Genomic DNA, 23,054 nt, shown 5'->3' with positions numbered 1-23,054 from the left:
TGACAGTCTGAGACAACGGCACTGGGAAGTACAGGTCTGAGGATTGGGGTAATGGATTCCCTCTGCAATGGGTAGATAGTAAGTTGAAATATTTGGGGATCTATCTAACTTAGTCACTGATGGACATGTATCAAACCAATGTTAGTGATCACATGAAAGTGTTAGTAGATCATCTAAGGGTGTGGATCTCACTGTCATAGAATTTACAAAGCGATATTGAAATATATAAAATGATTATACTCCCTAAATGGCTGTACATATTACAGACAGTGCTATTTTATTTACAAAGGAGGGAGTTGAAGAAATATATAACAAGGTACTGTGACGCTTTTTGTGGCAGAATAAAAAGCCTCAGGTAGCTTTATGTCAGCTATATTGTCTGGTTGGTAAAGAGGTTTTCGCCCTACCAGACATTAAGAAATATATTGTGTGCAATATGAAGCATCTGTTAGATTGGGTTAAATATACTTCACACTTCAGCTCTATGGAACTGGAATCCCACATGGTTCATTTGTTACATTTACAATACATACTCCATGCTCCTGAGAAAGAAGTTAGGCACTTAATACATCACACTATAGTGAAACCAATCAGAATTACAAGGCATTGGCTTTGCAGTAAGTGAAAGGTAAACTATAAAATAACACCGCTGTTCCCCCTAAAAGGAAACTTAAACCTTGAACTAGGTTTTATGGGCAAAGTTCTAGAGAACTGGGTACAGGGAGGGCTCAAATTGTAGTGATAGAAGGGAAATATAAAGAACTGGAATCATTACTAGTAGGGAAACTGGTGACAAATAAGGAAAATACTATCAGATAAGGCACTACTTTCATTCCTTAGATAAAGGGAATTTAACAGAAGAGGTCTGGGAGACTCTGTAGGAAAGGTTATTTTTGGAAAGAGAATCTAAGGCTAATATTAACTTTCTGTAGAGGGAGTTGGGGAGAAAAAAAATAATAAAAAGCTGAGAATAACAGGGGGCAGAAGCTCTACGTTCACAGATGTTCTGTTGGAGTGGAGGAGCAGCCTAGTGGAGGAGTAGCTACACTGACGGTACTGTCGGCGCAAGCACCTCTGGTACCGGAACAGATGGTCACAGCAGCCTTTCCAGGATCCCTGGAAGAATGGCATTGGAGGCGCTCGTCCAAAGTGTCTGCCGAGAAACGCTGTGGCGTCGGTAAAGGAGTCGAGGCCAGAATCTGCCGAGGAGGAGGCGGTACCGGGCTGTCCGGAGACCGGCGCATCGACACCTCTTGTATGGAGGGTGAGCGGTCCTCCCAGCATCGACGCTTCACGGGGGCCGATTCCCTCGACGCCCTGGAGCTCTCGGTACCGTGACGAGAAGGGGACTAATGACGGTGCTTCTTTGCCTTCTCTTGAGACACGTCACCGGTACCCCTCGGTACCGACGAGGACGTGGAATCCACACACCTCCTCGGGGTCAGGTCCGAAAGAGGTCGGTCCCGATAGGCCTGCACCGCAGGAGCCCTCGAGGCAGGTGGAGACCCACTCAATGGTTCATTGCTGCCAGCATGCGATGGTCTCTGGACAGCCATTACCTGCGCTCCTGAGGTCGATGCACTCTCCGGTACCGACATTGACACCGCCGCTGATGACTTCGGTACCTCTGTCAACATCGATGCCGAAGTACCGGGCAAAGCTCCAAACAGGCGTTCTCGTTGAGCTTGTCTCGACGCTTGTGTCCGCTTTTTAAGGCTAAGACACAACTTACATACGTCTGGGCGATGGTCGGGCCCAAGGCTCTGGATACACCACGCGTGAGGGTCGGTGCCTGAGATTGCCCGGTTACACCGAGTGCACTTCTTGAAGCCGCTGGCAAGCCTCGATGTCCTCGACGGAAAAATAGCAGCGGCGAAATCAAAATTCGTGATGGTGCCAAAGGAAAGGCACAAAAAAGGGATTAAACCCGTACGGGCAGCAAAAATGGCCGCACACGACGACGAAAGGAAACTTGAGGACAAAACTAAAGAAACTAAGGGGAAAAACTCGTTTTGTTTTTTTTAAAGAAAACTAAACAGCTCGTGCACGACGAAGAAGAAAAAACCAGCGAAAAGCCGAGTAAAACCAAAGGCTCTTCTTTTGTGGGGCACAGAAGGCATCAATTCATGGATCTTAAGCCAAGAATTCTCGCTTTAAAACATATACATAGTAACATAGTAGATGACGGCAGAAAAAGACCTGCATGGTCCATCCAGTCTGCCCAATAAGACAACTCATATGTGCTTTTTGTGTATACCCTACTTTGATTTGTAGATGTTTTGTTTCCTTAAATTCGACTAGTTATGTTTTTTTTAACCAAGAAAAATAAGAATTTATAGCATTCTGTGAACGAGGAGATGTTCGTGATTTGGATTCACCAACAGTTTGAATGCTGGAAATCGCTAGCAGATATGTTTGCATATCCCCCTTTTATAAATGTTATATTGATTTGCTATGGTGTATATTTCCTTATCTTGCCTCACTATATTGTGGACGAAATCTCCATGTAATTTTCCAAATGTTGTTTTTTTCCCTTTAATGGTGAAACAATTTTCACTTTATATTTCTCATTTTCAACCATTTATGCTATGTAAATGTAATTAAAATGCTTATAAATAAAAAAAAAAGAAAAGAAAACTAAACAGCTTGTGCACGAGCACGACGAAGAAGAAAAAACCGGCGAAAAGCCGAGTAAAACTGAAGGCTCTTCTTTTCTGGGGCACAGAACTGCCGTAAACAGCCGCTCTTGACCGCAGAAAAAAGAAGACTGAAGCGGGACTCTCGCGTGACGGGCGGGAAGATGTGCACGCACCCACGCGCTCAAAGGCTTTAGCAACTTTTGTTGCTAGGAAGATTTTCCGGATCTGGGGCTGCCGTGGACGTCACCCATATGTGAGAACAAGCAGCCTGCTTCTCCTCGGAGAATACTGTATTCACTTATGCTGTTCATTTTAAATTTTTATCACTATTTCAGTTTCTGTATGATGGTATTCTGATCTGTTTCATTTTGTAAGAAAATAAAGAACTGAAAAGCTTTACAATAAAAATCACAGAGATAAGTACTCAAAATAATAGGTGTTGCAATTACTTTTACAAGATATGTTGGATAAGCATGAATATATAATACAGTGTCAGCTTATAGTGCCATACCAGTTGAGAGGTTCTGAACTATGCCTGCAGCAGCAGTGTGAAAGATAATATCAGCTCCATCGTTGAGGTAATGAAGGTTGTTACGGCAATCAAATCCCCTGTATCCAAAAATGTGCTCTAAAGCCAGCTCCTATAATAAAATATGAAAACTGAAATGAACAAGGGAGTTACAAATTAACAACTCAGTCCAAATGGAGACAGTAAAAATAAAAAAGCACAATGTTCAGCAATGGCAAGGACGGAAATCATTAATTAATACATAAATTGGGCTCATCTATATGACCCTTGTTCCTGCCTAAACTTAATCTCTAACTGCAATCTATGGTCCCTCAATGAAATTGTTAAAAAGGATTTTGTACCTTCAAGACTAGACATGACTAAGCACCAACATGCTGCCCTAATACCTGCATCATACTTTTGAATAGTTTTACATGTGATGGATTCCTATTCTAGTTTCAATAATGTGTTTTCATCTAGAACACTGTAAACTGGTCATTTGAGGTCTAATAATTGGGACATTCTGGCAGCCCCACTGTCCAGCTTTTTCAATGCTTTATTACAATAGAGAGTAGTCCTGGAGGACTGGAGAAAGGTGAATGTGGCTCCTCGCCATAAAAGCAGAAGTAAATAATACAGCTTACAATCATTCTTGCAAGCTGCATTATTCATCTTGTCCAGGCACATCGGGCCGCCAGCACATGGCCCAATGCTCCCAGGCAGGATCTTAAAAGGGGCTGGTGTGCAAAACAGAAGCTGCTCCCCTTTTGTTCCAATGATTCGCTTGATTCCCTTGCACCCTCTCAACCACATTAATGTACTACGCTAAGCCCGTTCCCAACCCCTCCCCTTCTCCACCTTTTGTATATTTGGATCTCATGAAGATGTTAAGAAATCCTGGAGGCCTATAATAGTAGCTCTACAGGTATAATCTATTTCTACAAGGCTCATTCTTCCTTCAGCTCTGGATTCCTCACTCTCTTGTGGTTTTGAATCTCGTCTCTGTATAGCTACCTCATCCTTTCTTCTAGTACTCCATTCTTGGCATAAGCTGATTCCAAAAATGACCTCTGAGGCTGGAGGAATTTTCTTGTTCATACATCCAGTTTTTCAAGATCTAGAGGAGGCCACTTTACAATTCCAAAAGCTCCATGAGAGTACGGGAATTGCCAGCTGATTGTCTGTGATGTTAATGTACTTTTCAATATGAATTTTAGTCTCCTGTAATATTCTTTATTGATCGTTCCTCTCAGTGATTTATGCTTGATTGTCACTCCATCCTCCACTCCACAATATTTATATATACCTTCCTGTTCAAGTCCCTAACCGCAAAAACATGAAGAGGTTACTCCAAGCCTTGGTGGAGGGCTAGCAGCAACAGCAAAAGCAACAACAGCAGTTCATGAAGGTGCATCTTGAACAGCGGCAACAGTTACAGCAGAAACAACAGGTGCAGTAGCAAGTGTTACAGAAGCTCATAGAGCTACAACGGAGCTCACAGGCCCAGGCAGGGATAGCTGCTCAGGGACCTAACCTGTCAGTGACTCATCCAGTTTCCGCATTAAAGAAAATGGTGCCGGAAGATGACCCGAACTATTATTTGACCAAGTTTGAGAGAATTTATTGACCATTAGCAGCCAGACAGCATTCCAGGATGTTAACCCCACAGGGATGGGCACTTAAGTACATAAGTAATGCCACACTGGGAAAAGACCAAGTGTCCATCGAGCCCAGCATCCTGTTCACGACAGCGACCAATCCAGGCCAAGGGCACCTGGCAAGCTTCCCAAACGTACAAACATTCTATACATGTTATTCCTGGAATTGTGGATTTTTCCCAAGTCCATTTAGTAGTGGTTTATGGACTTGTCCTTTAGGAAACCGTCTAACCCATTTTTAAACTCTGTCAAGCTAACCGCCTTCACCACGTTCTCCGGCAACGAATTTCAGAGTTTAATTATGTGTTGGGTGAAGAAAATTTTCTCCGATTTGTTTTAAATTTACTACACTGTAGTTTCATCGCATGCGCCCTAGTCCTAGTATTTTTGGAAAAAGTGAACAGACGCTTCACATCCACCTGTTCCACTCCACTCATTATTTTATATACCTCTATCTTGTCTCCCCTCAGCTGTCTCTTCTCCAAGCTGAAAAGCCCTAGCCTCCTTAGTCTTTCTTCATAGGGAAGTCGTCCCATCCCCGCTATCATTTTAGTCGCCCTTCGCTGCACCTTTTCCAATTCCACTATATCTTTCTTGAGATGCGGCGACCAGAATTGAACACAATACTCACTATGGAGCGATATAACGGCATTATAACATCCTCACACCTGTTTTCCATACCTTTCCTAATAATACCTAACATTCTATTCACTTTCCGAGCTGCAGCAGCACACTGAGCAGAAGGTTTCAGCGTATTATCGACGACGACACCCAGATCCCTTTCTTGGTCCGTAACTCCTAACGTGGAACCTTGCATGATGTAGCTATAATTCGGGTTCTTTTTTCCCCACATGCATCACCTTGCACTTGCTCACATTAAACGTCATCTGCCATTTAGCCGCCCAGTCTCCCAGTCTCGTAAGATCCTTCTGTAATTTTTCACAATCCTGTCACGAGTTAACGACTTTGAATAACTTTGTGTCATCAGCAAATTTAATTACCTCGCTAGTTATTCCCATCTCTAAATCATTTATAAATATATTAAAAAGCAGCGGTCCTTGCACAGACCCCTGAGGAACCCCACTAACTACCCTTCTCCATTGTGAATACTGCCCATTTAACCCTACTCTCTGTTTCCTATCCTTCAACCAGTTTTTAATCCACAATAGGACATTTCCTCCTATCCCATGACCCTCCAATTTCCTCTGTAGCCTTTCATGAGGTACCTTGTCAAACGCCTTTTGAAAATCCAGATACACAATATCAACTGGCTCCCCTTTGTCCACATGTTTGTTTACTCCTTCAAAGAATTGAAGTCAATTAGTCAAGGAAGATTTCCCCATACAAAAGCCGTGCTGACTTGGTTTCAGTAATCCATGTCCTTAGACGTGCTCTGTAATTTTGTTTTTAATAATAGCCTCTACCATTTACCCCGGCACCGACGTCAGACTCACCGGTCTATAATTTCCCGGATCTCCCCTGGAATCTTTTTAAAAAATCGTTAAAAAACCTACCGAAGTAAATTAGACAATCTTTGGCATCTAATTGTGGTACTTGGTAAGGCTTTATGCCCCCAGACAAAAAAGATGTCTGAAGAAATTTCTTTACTAAATGGAAAAATGAAGGAAGTAGAAACTGAAATTAAATCCGTGGCTTCACAAACTGAAAATCTTGAGAAAGAAGTCCAACAGATACAAACTTTGCAAACAACTACCGTTAAAGACTTGGTTAACCTAAGGAGAAAATCAGAGTTTCTTGAAAACTGTTAAAAAAATAATAATTTACGTTTTATAAATTTTCCTTTGCAACCTCTGATTTCTCCGAGGGAAATGTTAAGAAACTATTTCAAAGAAGTCTTAGAAATTGGGGAAGATCAGTTTCCTCCTATTTCCCAGGTTTTTTATATTCCTGGTAAAAGAGAAGAGCAACATTTAAATAATCAGGCAATAGATGTCTCTGCATTGATAGAAAGCTCAGATATTGAACAAGTAGCTGCTTTAACTTTACTTGCTACGGTAGCGTTGACCTCAGACAAGTCATGGATATTAAAGAATTTTTTTCAGAAAAAAGAGAAAACCTTTAGAGGTTTACAAACTCGGATACTTCCTGACTTGTCGAGAGACACGCAGAAGCGTAGACAAAATTTCTTGCAGTTGAAACAGGAGACACTCCAGTTAGGGGCAACGTTTTATTTAAAATACCCACGTAAGTATTTGGTAACTTATCAAAATGTTAAATACGTGTATTTTGACCCTTCCCAACTGGGTTCCTTTTTAACATCAAAAAGAGCTCTTTAACTGTATACCGTATTTTTCGGACTATAAGACGCACTTTTTTCCACCCAAATTTGGGAGGAAAATGGGGGGTGCGTCTTATAGTCCGAACATAGAGAAATTCGACTTCCAGGATCCCCAGCCCGCCCTCCCTCCGAGTTCGCCCACCCTCTCTCCGAGATCCCCTTCCCTCCCGCCCACCCTCCCGAGCTCCGAGATCCCCTTCCCGAGCTCCCTCTGAGTTCTAAGTAATTTTACCTAGTCGGGGCAGCAGCAGAAGCGAAAACCATGCAGCCTCAGCACGTCACTCTTCCCTGTTCTGTTTTTCTCAGCTCTGGTCCCGCCTACTGGATAATCTGCAGACCACAGGGCTAACAGCAAATCCCAAGAAGTGTTTCTTGGGAGGACAAGAAGTCCAGTATCTGGGGTGACAAGTAAGACAAGTAAGATCCCAGATTTGGAAAGCAGAGGAAACCACCTGGGTGCCAGTACCCCAGATGAAGAAGCAAGCATAAGCCTTCCTTGGGATCATGGGGTATTACTGCTGGTTCATTCCCGGGTTTGCTGAGAAAGCAGAACTTCTAACCTGCCTTCTGCAGAAGGCCCGCGAGAAGATACACTAGATGGAAGAGTTGGATGTGGCCTTCCAGGCTCTGAAGAGGGCTATTTGCACAGAGCTGGTGCTGGTCAGCCTGGACTTTAATCAGCCCTTTCTCGTACAGATTGATGCATCATAGGTTGGGCTTGGGGCAGTTCTGGCCCAGCAAGTGGATGAGGAAGAACACCCAGTAGCATACATTAACCGGAAGCTGTTTCTGAGAAAGAAGAACTATGCAGTGATTGAGGAGCCAGCTCTTGCAGTGAAGTGGGCCCTGGAAATGTTCTAGTATTATCTGCTGGGGCGAAACGTCCTGCTGGTTACTGACCATCAACTCCTGCAGTGGATGGCTCGACATAGGAATTCAAATGCACATGTAAGACAGTGGTTCATCAGCCTTCAAATTTTTCACTATCAGGTGAAACATTGGGAAGGCCGAGAGCATGGTAGTGTGGACTTTTTGTCCCAGGAGGTGGACCCTGAAATGGCAGGCACTTAACCAGGTATGGTTGAGCTGAGGGGGAGGGTTAAAGTTTGCACCCTAGTCCACAAAATCGTTCACGGGGAAGCCCCGACTTATATGTCAGACCTTATAGACTTACCTACTAGAAACGCAAAAAGATCAGCATGCACATTCCTCAATCTCCACTACCCTAACTGCAAAGGGCTAAAATATAAATCCACATACGCGACCAGTTTCTCCTTCATTTGCACGCAGCTATGGAACGCACTACCGAAGGTCATAAAAACAACGCAAGACCTAACTATCTTCCGAAGGCTACTGAAAACAGATTTGTTCAAGAAAGCATACCATAAACAGCCATCTTAAATACTAAATAATAAGACTATACACGACCTGGACATAGCCAAAATCTTATCATTTGACTGATTAACCTCTTTGCTATTAATGAACAAGCATTACCACTTTAATCCTTATGTCAAATATGTTCTCTCCATATTCGATGACCTAATGTATGTTACAATCCAATTCATTACTCAGGAACCTTCATGCACTACCTTAACATATTCTTCTTTACCATGTATGTATGCACATGGTATATATATATATACCATGATCTATTCCATGTATGTTATGTTCCATGTATGTTACCATGTATGTATGCACCTTAATGCAATACCATCTGTAATTTTGTTTCCCGGAAAGGGCAACCGCCACCACGGCAAATGTAAGCCACATTGAGCCTGCAAATTGGTGGGAAAATGTGGGATACAAATGCTAAAAATAAATAAATAAATGTGATGGGGTTTATAGAACACCGCTCCTCACCCTTAAGAAGAGTCCCTACCTAACTAGCCTAATCCCGCTAAGGGAGGAAATGAGACAGGAGACAGAGTTAATACCTGGGAGTTTACAAGACAGGATCAGGCTAAGGGTTATGAGGTCCAGGGAGGGAAGAACTGAAGCCCATGCCTATGTCTTTACAGAATACGTTTAGCTGCTGTGACCTGGCTGAGGTATGTCAATTTTGCTCCTTGTTAAGACTTACATGCCATGCTGATGTCTGGCTGGAGCCAGACCTGAGTTCTCAGAAGACTTGAAAACTAGCAGGCTGTGTTTGGGGCAGGACAGGCCCACCAGCCACAGACTGTTTGGCCTGCTAGCCAGAGATCTATTCAAGAATGCTACTAAATAAGAGAAACTGTTGCATCTGATTTTCCTGGCTTGTGAAGCAACAGTTCCAATGACTCAGGTAAATAAAACATTTATTTTCACATTTCTATCTCTTGTCTGTATGAGCTATTCACAGCATAACCCTGCCCGGGGTCTCACACACCCATCCTGGAGCGCCCTTTATACAATATTGTACAGCGTAGATTTTTCAGTGCCATATACCAGTGTTTCCGAAGTCCAGTCCTGGAGTGCCTCTTGCCAGTCAGGTTTTCAGGATATTCACAATCAATATGCATGAAAGAGATTTGCATATAATAGAGGCAGTGTATGCAAATCAAGTTCATGCATATTCATTGTGAATATCCTGAAAACCTGACTGGCAAGGGATACTCCAGGACTGGACTTCGGAAACACTGCCATATACTGAGTCCAACTCTGTCATACAAAAAAATATATGCTTTTCTTGGCTCTAGCCATGATGACTGTATTCAGCATTAACTGATATTTAATTCCATATGCTACCTTCTTATTGCCCTTCTGCTCTATTACCATGATGTTACTGGAATTGAAATGATTGTACATTCTATCGGTATCTATTGCAGTGAATGGCTTATAGTCTATAAGAAAGTTGGTAGACAAGTCATGGGTCTATAATTTTTGGGAACAACATGAATCTCCCTTTGGAAAAAGAAGTGTTTGGTCTATTATTAGCCATTGTCATATTCAGTCCGGCTATCTGACCAATTGATTTTTGTAATCTGCCAGGTCTTGGTGGAGTGATGTTAATTGTTTGAGCCAAAAAATGGCCACTCCATCTAGGCCAAGACTCTTCCAGTATGGAGCACTTTTAACCTGATTTCCATCTGTTTTATTGTTACTTCAGGTCATTCTACAACGTTGATGTTTGCCCTTTCTAAATTCTCCTGTACACAGGCTAGCCATTTCTTGATTGTATGGTATTCATATAAGTTTCTCCAAAATGTTTTCGTTTCAGCTTTGGTTTGTTGCATTTTTACTGCTCCTTCCCAGTTCCCTGTAGAACTGTATTGGGTTCTTTCTAAGCAGTTTATTTTGCTATCTATCTATTCTGTTTTCTTCATATCTCTGCAGTTCTTGTGCTTCAGCTCCTACTTTCAATTGATTATTGGAGTTTACGAATTTAAGGTCTTTTTTCATTAATGCAGCATGTTTAAATTTGATGTTGGTGATCTTGATTCTTTTAGATATCAATCTATCAGGAATACTTCTGCTTACAAGGATTTTATTTTTCCTTTAATGCATTCTTTCCATAAAGGAGTTCTTTTTCTTCTTCCCCTGCCCTGCATTTCTGTAAGTAGAAATATCCTGTTAATAATTTTTGCTGTAACTGAATTTGATTAATTTCTGTGATATCAATATATTATCCCTTTATAAAGTTTATGGCAAGCGGAGGGGGCGTGCAGGTAGCCGTAGCAGGAGACAGAATAGGAGCATTGGATGCTTGCTGGGGGGGGGGGGGGGGGGGGGAACTGGGATCAAGTTGGGAGGTTTGGATTGATGGAGGCTTGTGTGATAAGGTGGAGGTTCAGGACTTGATGAGAAGTCAAATTGCAGAGTTCCATGGATGTGTTCTGATTTTTTTGGGGGGTTAAAGAGGCGATCGGTTCGATAGCGTCTGGGGCACAAGGCTGGGGGGTTCCTAGCAAAAGGAGATAAGAGTGGGCAAAGTGGCAACTTATTTGGTTAAATTAGCATCCTCCAGCAACACAAGGGAATAGGGGTGGGGGGGAGGGGGGAGGGGGGAGGAGGGCTGAATAATAATAACTTGACATTGTTGAAATAACAGGCGGTTTAAGCACTGTAAGTTTTAAATGTTTTGTTATACTGCACTTAAGATCGGCTGTATTATAATTAATCAGTTGTCAACAGTTGAACATTTAGTAGAAGGGGGAGGGTTAAATGTAAAAGCTTGATGACTAATAATAAGAATGTATGTCAGTGGTGTCCCTGTTAAACATGCTATTAATATGGTACAGTAAGTTGTATTGTCCAACTTGTCATCAATAAAAATCGTTGAAACATATAAAGTTTATGGCTTTATTCATCTACCATCACATTATTTACTCAAGGTCAGGGGTTCTCAACTCAATAGGGGTTCTCAACTCACACCCAGTCAGTCAGGTTTTCAAGATCTCCACATGAAAAGACATGAGATAGATTTGATTACAATATACGCAGTGAAGCAAATCTGTCTCATACTTATTCACTGTGGATATTCTGAAAACCTCACTGGTTTGTGCTGAGGACAGGATTGAGAATCAATGCTCTAGGTGTTAAATTCAACTTAGATAATCTTTTTCTCTCCTGAACCTCGACCACCTTGGCCCCCTTTTGACAAGGAGACTGCAAGAAGAGAGGAGCGACTGGGCAGGAGAACTCCAACTTGTAACCTTCTGTAAGAATATCCAGAACCCACTGGTTTGACATGATTTTGGCCCACTCCTCCTGAAACTCATGAAGACGTCCTCCCACCAGAGGAAGAGAAGAGTGTACCAGCATCATTGCAACGCCCTGGAGGCATTGGGCGCTCTCGCTGACTGAGAGGAGGACTTCCTGTCCAAATGAAAGGAAGATTGGCGTGCCTGAAAGTGGGACTTCTGACCATATTGTGACGACCAGGCCAGTACTGTATGCTGTCTCAACACTGAGATCGAGAGCCTCCTGAAGGTGGACAACCAGAGGCTTTTGGCTTATCCTCTGGCAACTGCTGTGGTTTAGTTTCTCTAGTTCTTTCATAAAGTTACTGAGATCCTCTCCAAATAGCCACGTGCCCCGAGAAGGCAGTTTAACTAGATGTGACTTTGACACTGCATCGCTGTCCAACACCGCAACCAGAGTTGCTGACATGCCATGACCGCCAAAGATAAACTATGGGCCATAACCCGTAACATGTCATAATAGTATCTACCAGGTAGGCCAACCCTGCTTCCAACTGGGCACCTGTCTTGTGTTGCTGACTGCTTATGCCATTTTAGGCATGCTCTTGTCATGAACGAGCTGCACACTGTTGCTTGAAGGCACAAAGAGGCGACTTCAAAGGTTTGTTTCAGTGAGTCTTCTAACTTTCTATTTGGTAGGTCTTTTAGGGCAATGGTCCTTTCCACCAGCATGGTGGACTTCTTAGTCACAGGCTTAACCAGGGAGCCCACCCTGGGAAGCTGCAATTTATCTTTCTCCTCCGGAACTAATGGGTACAGGAGAGCCATGGATCTTCCCCCTCTCAGCCCCAAGTCCGGTGAGATCCATTCTGCTGTAATCAGGTCCTAAATGTCTGGATGCATCAGGAAGACCTTAGAAGGACCTCTAAGCCCAATCATGATAAATGAAGATGGAACTCCTGACGCTGAAGCAGAAGACTCCTCAATGGGAAAACACCGCTAGTGCCTCAGAAATAAGATTACTAAGCTCCTCTTTATGAAACAACCTCAGTACTTTCAGATCATCCCCCTCCTCAGGAGGGAGCTCTTCCCCCTCTAATGGCTCCTTCAATGATGGCTCCTCCGAATAGACTGAGGCCACGTCAGATAAAGAGGAAGAATCAGAGATAGCCTCAACTGCCTACTCCTGGAGGTCTAAACAAGATCTCTTAGGAGCCAGAGGGGCAGTGGGGTAAGAAACTGAAGTACCTTGTAGCAACTCTGTCTGTCCTTGTTTCAGTAAATAGGCCTGGTGTAAGAGAAATATAAACTCTAGAGAAAACAAAGATCCCGATACAGCTGAATGCTCTGTCGGGCCCTGAGGCTGTAAAATGGCAGCTGTGTTCTGAGTGTGATCAGCCCGAGTCTGCTCCTCACTGCCAGTCAGCCCTGACAAAATGGCGCCTGTTCCCGTGCTTTCCTGCATGAAACTGCACACTGGCCGTGCCGGAGAACCTGAAGACCCCGGCATCTTTGGATGTTGTGCCAAATCCGAAGGTGTACTGTCACCAACTGTTTCCTGTGGGATTCCCAGCTTACACTGCAACACTCTGACATCAGCCAGTGGGTCCCACAGCAGGAACACTGATTAACTGTCTCCACGGGGGTTGCCATTCACCCCCAACTGTCACCTGCCAGCAAAACATGTCCCAAGTGGTGAGTCAGGATCTCTCTCCTGCACCAAGTAGAACTTGCATCCCTCCAAGAGGTTCTGAGTCAAACTTTAGTTCGACTTACCACTGCCAGCTGCTCCCCCTAAGCTCACAATCTCCACAAGACTTACTATAGGCTCAGGACTGATACTCTGTCCCACACTCTCCAGAAAACATCTTTCTTTCTTTTTTTCTTAGGTTGTTGTACTAAAAAAGGAGAGCTCCACAGGAAACAGGGGAGAGGAGAAGTAAGTTTGCGGGGTACAAGAGACAGGGGTCTAAAGACCTGCAGATATGACTCTGTAGACGCAAGCCACTCACAAAGCTCAACTGGGAACCAGTTGATTAAAGGACCAGGAGCAAATCACTCAGATCCAGAGGCTGAAATGTGTGTCCATCCACCTGCTGGAGATAAAAAAATATTGAGGAGCTGGACTGGATGCCAAGAGAGAGATGTCTCAGCTCAATGTTTGGCTCTCTATCTCCACCTGCTGGCTGAGGACACAACTATCCACAGGTTCTGGAATAGTAGGAAGCTACTCAATGGAAGTGATGATTTACATCTGCTACCTGGGATGTGTAGGTTTCAGAAAAGTGCTCCATTTGAGTAGCACTCCTCTGGAACGATAAGGGGAGGTGTTATGATTGGGGTCAGAACCCCTCTCAAACTTACCTCTTTCCTGGGGGTCAGCTTCTTAGCTGGCTTCTGTTTCTTTTCTCTGTCCTTTCTGAGCTGGCTCTGTCTCTCTGTGCTGGCAGCTTCCAGCAGCATGGGGTTAATTGTTTTACTTTACTGCAGCTGTGTGGGTGGACTGAGTTAACTCTACCTCTCTTTGGGTGTACTGGCTTCAAGTGCTTCAATGTGTTGCATTGGTGTGGGTTGGGCCTCTATGGGTTTCAGTGTGCTCTCTAGGTCAGTGTGCTGTTGCCTAGGTCTAGGGAGTGTGACATCATCAGGGAGGGCCATGATAAGGAAGTGGTGTTGTTTCCTTCAGAGCCTTTGCAACAGTGGTGTTTGCTTTAGGTAGGGTGGTGCAGTGTGCACTTCTGACTTTGTGTCTAGTTTCCCTGCTTGCTTTTGCTAAGGGCCAGGTTAGTGTTAGTGCTGTGTGCACTGGTGACTGTGTGTTTAGCTTTCCTGCTTTTCCCTTATGGTTCCCCTGCTTTTCCCTCTTGGTTTTGGAAGCATTGCTGTGTGTAGGGTTTTGGAAGCTCTGTTGCTGATAGAAGTACTTCAGGGTTTGGTGTTGTTAGGAACACTGCAGAGTTTGCTGTTAGAAGTACTTCTGGTGTTTGTGCTATTGGGAGCATTGCAGTCTTTGCTGTTGGTGTTTGGTGCTTTAGAAGCACTTTTGGCTTATGTGTTAGCTTCCCTGCTTTTTCCTTGTGGCTCCCCTGTCTTCCCTTTTAGTGCTAGGAGCTCTTCTGGTTGCTTGCAAGAGTAGTGCTTAGGAAGCACCTTGTTAGTTGTATCTAGATTGCTAGAGCAGTGCTTAGGTAGCTTGGTAGTTTTGTGTTTAGCTTATTAGTGTAGAGCTCTGCTTGTAGCTTGGTGCTTAGTAGCACCTGTGTTAGCTTTGGGTTTAGTTCCCTGCTCTGTTAGTTTAGGGCTTAGGAAGTCCCTTTCTTGAGCAGGGCTTAGGAGCTCCTGTTTAGTATAGGGCTTAGGAAGTCCTTTTGTCAGTTTACTGTTAGGAACACTCCTGCTGGTTTAGGGCTTGGGAGCACGTAGTTCAGTTTAGGTTTAGGAGCACTTCTGTTTCCAGTCCTGGTCCCTGTGTCATCCGGTTTCCAGTAAGTCCTGCCGGCTACTCGAACCCAGGAGCTCAACTCCTGGGGGGCTTAGTAGCTAAGTGCAGGTGAAGCTGTGTGTACCAGTCCGGTGTGCTCCAGTCCAGTGTTCCAGTCCTGTGTCCTCCAGTCCGGGGGATTCCAGTCCATGTGTTCCGGCTCGCTGGGCGGTGCCTGCAGTCCTTGCCGGTGCCGGTGTGCTTGCCCAGCGTTGGTTGGTGGGTTTTGCCTGCTGCTGTCGCTCCTCGTCAGTAGCCCAAGGGCTCACATTTGCTCCAGAGCCCGGCCCCGCGGGCTCTGAACCTGAGAACCTGACAGGAGTCTCCTTCTTAATCCCTCACTAGTTAATGTCCTCCCCCACCCCAAAAGTGAAAATGGTAAGAGATATTGGGCTTTGTGATAGGTTTTGGAAAAATAAATGTTTATGTTTCAAAAATAGCTAAGATAAACATTTATGTTCTGTCACGTGGAGGGGCATAATCGAACGGGGCACACAAGTTTTCCTGGGGCCGTCCTCGCAGGATGGCTCCGTGAAGGGGTGGGGAAATCCGTATTATCAAAACAAGATGGGCGTCCATCTTTCGTTTCAATAATACGGTCGGGGGCGCCCAAATCTCAACATTTAGGTCGACCTTAGATATGGTCATCCTTAGAGATGGTCGTCCCAGGTTTTCGGCGATAATGGAACCTGAGGACGCCCACCTCAGAAACGACCAAATCCAAGCCAGTTGGTCATGGAAGGAGCCAGCATTCGCAGTGCACTGGTCCCACTCACATGCCAGGACACCAACCGGGCACCCTAGGGGGCACTGCAGTGGACTTCAGAAATTGTCCCCAGGTGCATAGCTCCCTTACCTTGTGTGCTGAGCCCCCCAACCCCCCCCCCAAAACCCACTCCCCACAACTGTACACCACTACCATAGCCCTAAGGGGTGAATGGGGGCACCTACATGTGGGTACAGTGGGTTTGTGGTGGGTTTTGAAGGGCTCACAATTACCAACACAAGTGTAACAGGTAGGGAGGATGGGCCTAGGTCTGCCTGCCTGAAGTGCACTGCACCCACTAAAACTGCTCCAGGGACCTGCATACTGCTGTCATGGAGCTAGGTATGACATTTCAGGCTGGCAAAAAAAAATCTTTTAAAAATTTTTTAGGGTGGGAGGGGGTTGGTGACCACTGGGGGAGTAAGGGGAGGTCATCCCCGATTCCCTCCAGTGGTCATCTGGTCAGTTCAGGCACCTTTTTGAGGCTTGCTCACAAGAAAAAAATGGACCAAGTAAAGTCGCTCAAGTGCTCATCAGGGACGCCCTTCTTTTTTCCATTATCAGCCGAGGATGCCCATCTCTTAAGCACGCCCCAGTTCCCACCTTCGCTAAGCTGCCAACATGCCCCCTTGAACTTTGGTCGTCCCTGTGACGGAAAGTTGAGGGCGCCCAAAATCGGCTTTTGATTATGCCGATTTGGGCGACCCTGAGAGGACGCCCATCTTCCGATTTGTGTCGGAAGATGGGCACCCTTCTCTTTCGAAAATAAGCCTGATAACCATTTATGTTGCTATTCTGCAACATGAACTTTTATGTGCCCTTTTCGACAAGTTGATATTTTAGATACTTATTTGTCTAAAATGGATGTTCATGTTGCAATTAACTGGCATATAAACATCCATGTATTTTAGAACAGGTCCTATGTTGGCAAATCCTGTTCTATAATACTAGCAGAACTTGAGATGTCCCAACCTGGAGGTCTCAATTCTGGATTTGCACATCCTTTCTAAAATGACAGCTCACATAAATAGGGATTGACAGGTGACACCATGACTGTATTCTGAAACTTCTTAAACTCATCTCTTTTTTATATGATTTTCTAGGGGCAATTTTACAAGCCACTTAAGCATATTATCCATTACATACCTTCTCATTCCCTCTGTTCTCTTTATGCCCATCACTTGGTTCTTCCCTCTCCTAGATCTGCCCACAAAGAGTCCACTCGAACCTCTGCCTCCTTCTTCTTATCACCCAAACTATGGAACAACCTCCCCCTCTCAGATTTGACCTTTACCTCCTGAACTTTAAAGCTTTACTTAAGACTCAGTTCTTCAAACTTGCCTTTAAAATCTCTCTGAATTGATTCCCCTGGCAGTAATGGCCTATTGCCGACCCAATGCTCAGTTCACTTGCTATTTTAATTTATTTTGTTAATTTTAGTTTGTATGTGTGCTTTCTTGGAATGATTGTTCTCTTTCCTATAATCAATTTTAGTCTGCTTATATTACCTATTTTATATTGTACTCCGCTTTGACCTTTTCTGTAAAAGCAGTATATCAAGCAATAAATAAACAAACAAACAAACAAACAAACAAACAAGTAGAGTAGCATTTTGCACCTCAACTGGGTTCTTATAAAATTGCTCCAGTGCATGCACACATTAAATTAGACCAGACAACATAGCACCTACTTTAATGTGATCAATGTGTAGCCATTCCTGGGAGTAAAAAAATGGTTTGTATGGGGACAGATTAGCACTTATGCATGTATTTTATTTTATAAAATATATGTACCAATTTCTACCAGCACATACATGCACAAGGTTACTCTGGTCTCAGAGAAGGTGCAATTCTGTACAGGAGATTTTGCCTTCACAAAATAGGTGCAACATAATACAACAACAATAATAATAATACTATATGACACTTGTATCCACATATACCAACAAAGTTCAGCGTGGCTCACAAAGAAAAGAAACTGGGACAGCTCCATAAATTACACAAAATAATACACCACAATTAACAGTTATTTCATATTTAAAAGTTTTCTAAATAAAAAAGTTTTCAATAACTTTCAGAAAGCCATATAATTGGATTGCCTTCACTGACTAGCTACCAATTATGCAAATATACTAACAAAGATGTTCTTGTACACTACCTTTTTTGGGTCTGGGTATTGTAAAATTAAAAAAAACACCTAGATGCAGGAGTAATGTTCCTCAATGATAATCTAACTAAATGAGACATATACGCAGGTGCTTCACCATGCACTATCAGAAATACAAGGAAATAAAGCTTAAAAGCAACTCGAGCTTGCACTGGCAACCAATATGCCTATGTCTCTTCTTTACCCTACTAAAAAGCACCCCCTCTGGGACCAATTTGGGTCTTTGGAACTTACATAGTAACATAGTAGATGATGGCAGAAAAAGACCTGCACGGTCCATCCAGTCTGCCCAACAAGATAAACTCATATGTGTATACCTTACCTTGATTTGTACTTGCCTTTTTCAGGGCACAGACCGTACAAGTCTGCCCAGCAGTATTTCCCACCTCCCAACCACCAGTCCCGCCTCCCATCACCGGCTCTGGCACGGACCGTATAAGTCTGCCCTCCACTATCCTCACCTCCCAACCACCAACCTCTCTTCCCCCACCTGCTCCGCCACCCAATTTCGGCTAAGCTTCTGAGGATCCATTCCTGCTGCACAGGATTCCTTTATGCACATCCTACGCATGTTTGAATTCCGTTACCGTTTTCATCTCCACCACCTCCCGCGGGAGGGCATTCCAAGCATCCACCACCCTCTCCGTGAAAAAATACTTCCTGACATCTTTTTTGAGTCTGCCCCCCTTCAATCTCATTTCATGTCCTCTCGTTCTACCGCCTTCCCATCTCCGGAAAATATTTTTTTGCGGATTAATACCTTTCAAGTATTTGAACGTCTGTATCATATCACCCCTGTTCCTCCTTTCCTCCAGGGTATACATGTTCTGGTCAGCAAGTCTTTGGTCATACGTCTTGGAACGCAAATCCCATACCATTCTCGTAGCTTTTCTTTGCACCGCTTCCATTTTTTTAACATCCTTCGCAAGGTACGGCCTCCAAAACTGAACACAATACTCCAGGTGGGGCCTCACCAACGACTTGTACAGGGGCATCAACACTTCCTTTCTTCTGCTGATCACACCTCTCTCTATACAGCCTAGCAACCTTCTCGCAACGGCCACCGCCTTGTCACACTGTTTCGTCACCTTCAGATCCTCGGATACTATCACCCCAAGATCCCTCTCCCCCTCAGTACCTATCAGACTCTCACCGCCTAACACATACGTCTCTCGTGGGTTTCTACTCCCTAAATGCATCACTTTGCATTTCTTCGCATTGAATTTTAATTGCCAAACCTTAGACCATTCTTCTAGCTTCCTCAGATCCCTTTTCATGCTTTCCACTCCCTCCCGGGTGTCCACTCTGTTGCAAATCTTAGTATCATCCGCAAATAGGCAAACTTTACCTTCTAACCCTTCGGCTATGTCATTCACAAATATATTGAACAGAATGGGCCCCAGCACCGATCCCTGAGGCACTCCGCTACTCACCTTTCCCTCCTCCGAGCGAACTCCATTTACCACCACCCTCTGTCGTCTGTCCGTCAACCAGTTCCTAATCCAGTTCACCACTTCGGGACCTATCTTCAGCCCATCTAGTTTATTTAAGAGCCTCCTGTGAGGAACCGTGTCAAAAGCTTTGCTAAAATCTAAGTAGATTACGTCTATAGCACGTCGATGATTCAATTCTCCAGTTACCCAATCAAAGAATTCAATGAGATTCGTTTGGCACGATTTCCCTCTGGTAAAACCATGTTGTCTCGGATCTTGCAGCTTGTTGGCTTCTAGGAAATTCACTATCCTTTCCTTCAGCATGGCTTCCATTACTTTTCCAATAACCGAAGTGAGGCTTACCGGCCTGTAGTTTCCAGCTTCTTCCCTATAACCACTTTTGTGAAGAGGGACCACCTCCGCCGTTCTCCAGTCCCTCGGAACCTCTCCCGTCTCCAAGAATTTATTAAACAAATCTTTAAGAGGACCTGCCAGGACCTCTCTGAGCTCCCTCAATATTCTGGGGTGGATCCCGTCCGGTCCCATGGCTTTGTCCACCTTTAGCTTTCCAAGTTGTTGATACACACTCTCTTCCGTGAACGATGCTATATCCATTCCATTCTCAGGTGTACTTTTGCCAGTCCCTCGCGGTCCTTCTCCAGGATTTTCTTCAGTGAAAACAGAACAAAAGTATCTATTTAGCAAATTGGCTTTTTCTTCATCATTATCTACATAGCGGTTCGCTGTATCTTTTAGTCTCACAATTCCCTTTTTAGTCATTCTTCTTTCATTAATATACCTGAAGAAATTTTTGTCGCCCCTCCTTACATTTCTAGCCATTTGTTCTTCCGCTTGCGCCTTCACCAGACGTACCTCTCTCTTGGCTTCTTTCAGTTTCATCCGGTATTCCTCCCCGTGTTCCTCTTCTTGAGATTTTCTATATTTCTGGAACGCCAACTCTTTAGCCTTTATTGTCTTGTGATTCAAAGTTTGAGAATTCAATGCAGGTTTCAACTGATAGACCCTGTTCATATGAGGTTTCACTTTTCTGCATGGACTGGTTTGTTTTATGATTATTTTTAAGAACAGAAGAACATGTGTTGTCATACTGGGACAGACTGAAGGTCTATCAAGCCCAGCATCCTGTTTCCAACAGTGGCCAACCGAGGTCACACGTACCTGGCAAGATCCCAAAAAAGTACAATACATTTTATTCTGCTTATCCTAGAAATAAGCAATGGATTTTCCCCAAGTCTATCTTAATAATGGCTTATGGACTTTTCTTTTAGGAAGTTATCTAAACCTTTTTTTAAACCCCACTAAGCTAAGCTGTTTTTTTTACCACATTCTCTGGCAATGAATTCCAGAGTTTAATTACACACTGAGTGAAGAAATATTTCCCCCAGTTTTAAATGTACTACTTTGTAGCTTCATTGCATGTCCCCTAGTCCTAGTATTTTTGGAAAGAGTAAACAAGCGATTGAGGTCTACCCATTCCACTCCACTCATTATTTTATAGACATCTATCATATCTCCCCTCAGCCATCTTTTCTCCAAGCACAAGAGACCTAGCCGTTTTAGCCTTTCCTCATAGGGTAGTCGTTCCGTTCTATCATTTTTGTCACCCTTCTCTGTATCTTTTTCCAATTCCACTATTTCTTTTTTAAGATGTGGTGACCAGAATTGCAGTATTCGAGGTGTAGTCGCACCATGGAGTGATACAAGGGCATTTAGATCTCCTCATTTTTGTTTTCCATTCCTTTCCTAATAATACCTAATATTCTATTTGCTTTCATAGGGCATCTTTCACTAAGGCACGCTCATGTTTTTAGTGCACTCTAAAACTGTGGGCATGCTAAACATAAGAGACGCCCATAGGAATGCATTGGTGTCTCTAACGTTTAGCACACCCACAAGTTTAGCTCGCGCTGAAAACGTGAGCATGCCTTAGTAAAAGAAGCCCTTAGCCACTGCAGCACACAGAGCAGAGGGATTCAATGTATCATGAACAACGACACCTAGATCCCTTTCCTGGTTGGTGACTCCTAATGTGAAACCTTGCATCACATAGCTATAGTTCGGGTTCCTCTTTCCCACATGCATCACTTTGCACTTGCTCACATTAAACATCATCTGCCATTTGGATGCCCAGTCTCCCAGTCTCATAAGGTCCGCTTGTAATTTTTCATAATCCTCTTGAGATTTAACAACTTTGAATAACTTTGTGTCATCAGCAAATTTAATTACCTCACTAGTTACTCCCATCTCTAAATCATTTATAAATATGTTAAAAAGCAGCGGTCCAAGCACAGACCCCTGAAGAACCCCACTATCTACACTTCCCCATTGAGAATACTGACCATTTAACCCTATTCTCTGCTTTCTATCTTTTAACCAGTTTTTAATCCACAATAGAATACTACCTCTTATCCCATGACGCTCCAATTTCCTCTGGAGTCTTTCATGAGGCACTTTGTCAAACACCTTTTGAAAATCCAGACCGGCTCTCCTTTATCCACATGTTTGTTCATCCCTTCAAAGAAATGTAGTAGATTGGTGAGGCAAGATTTCCCTTTACTAAATCCATGTTGGCTTTGCCTCATTAATCCATGCTTTTGAATATGCTTTGTAATTTTGTTCTTTATAATGGTCTCTACCATTTTGCCTGGCATCGATGCCAGTCTTACCGGACTATAATTTCCTGGATCACCTCTGCAACCTTTTTTTTTTTGTAATTTATATAGTTTATTGAAAACACAATATCACAACTTCGTTATATCATAACATAACACTCCATTTCTCATATTAGTTGAACAATTCTTCTCTATATTTTATACATTTTCTCCCTTCCCCCCCTCCTCCCTCTCCCTCCCTCTCCTCCCCCTCCCCCCCCTCCTTCTTTTAGTCCCCAGTATATTATATCAACTTCATCTTATTCCGCATCTTTCAAGAGTTCCTGTAATCGTGTCCATTCTTTTGCTTCAGAGTTGTATCTCCCTATTCTTTTGTCTGTTAATTTGTCCAACTCTGTGAGCTCCCTTAATTTAACTTTCCAATCAGCCTTTGTGGGCCCCGTTTTACTTTTCCAATGGCATGCTATACCCGTTTTCGCTGCTGCTAGCCCTATCCGTTTAATTCTTTGTTGCCATTTTTGCCCTCTGTGATTTCCCCACCCTAGTAAGCACCATTTAGGTTCCTGAGGAAAAGGAATCTCCAAGACCATTGATAATTCTTTCACAATGTCTTTCCAATATTCTTGTAACTGGCCACATTCCCACCATATATGATAGAATGTGCCTTTCCCTTTCTCACACCTCCAGCATTCCACAGGGGCTCCTGGGTACATTTTATTAATTTTTTCTGGTGTATAGTACCATCTACTTAGTATCTTGTACGCATTTTCTTTGATCAGCACACAGACTGATGTTTTCTTAACTTCGGTACACACCCTCCTCCATTCAGCCTCACTTAATGTCTGTCCC

At 43.6% G+C, this 23,054-nt stretch overlaps 1 protein-coding gene across 1 annotated transcript in view; it reads right to left on the bottom strand.

Annotated features, from left to right (window-relative positions):
- The window catches only part of EML6 (EMAP like 6), a 744,128-nt gene that overhangs the window by 136,226 nt on the left and 584,848 nt on the right, over positions 1-23,054 (bottom strand). Inside the window, 1 exon segment of the mRNA XM_030195849.1 lies at positions 3,151-3,280. Coding sequence (XP_030051709.1) covers positions 3,151-3,280 — 130 coding nt within the window.

The sequence above is a fragment of the Microcaecilia unicolor genome, chromosome 3 (genome assembly GCF_901765095.1).
Source record: "Microcaecilia unicolor chromosome 3, aMicUni1.1, whole genome shotgun sequence".
Taxonomy (NCBI): domain Eukaryota; kingdom Metazoa; phylum Chordata; class Amphibia; order Gymnophiona; family Siphonopidae; genus Microcaecilia; species Microcaecilia unicolor.
The sequence above is the reverse complement of the archived record's forward strand: the minus strand, read 5'-3'. Positions and strand labels throughout refer to the sequence as shown.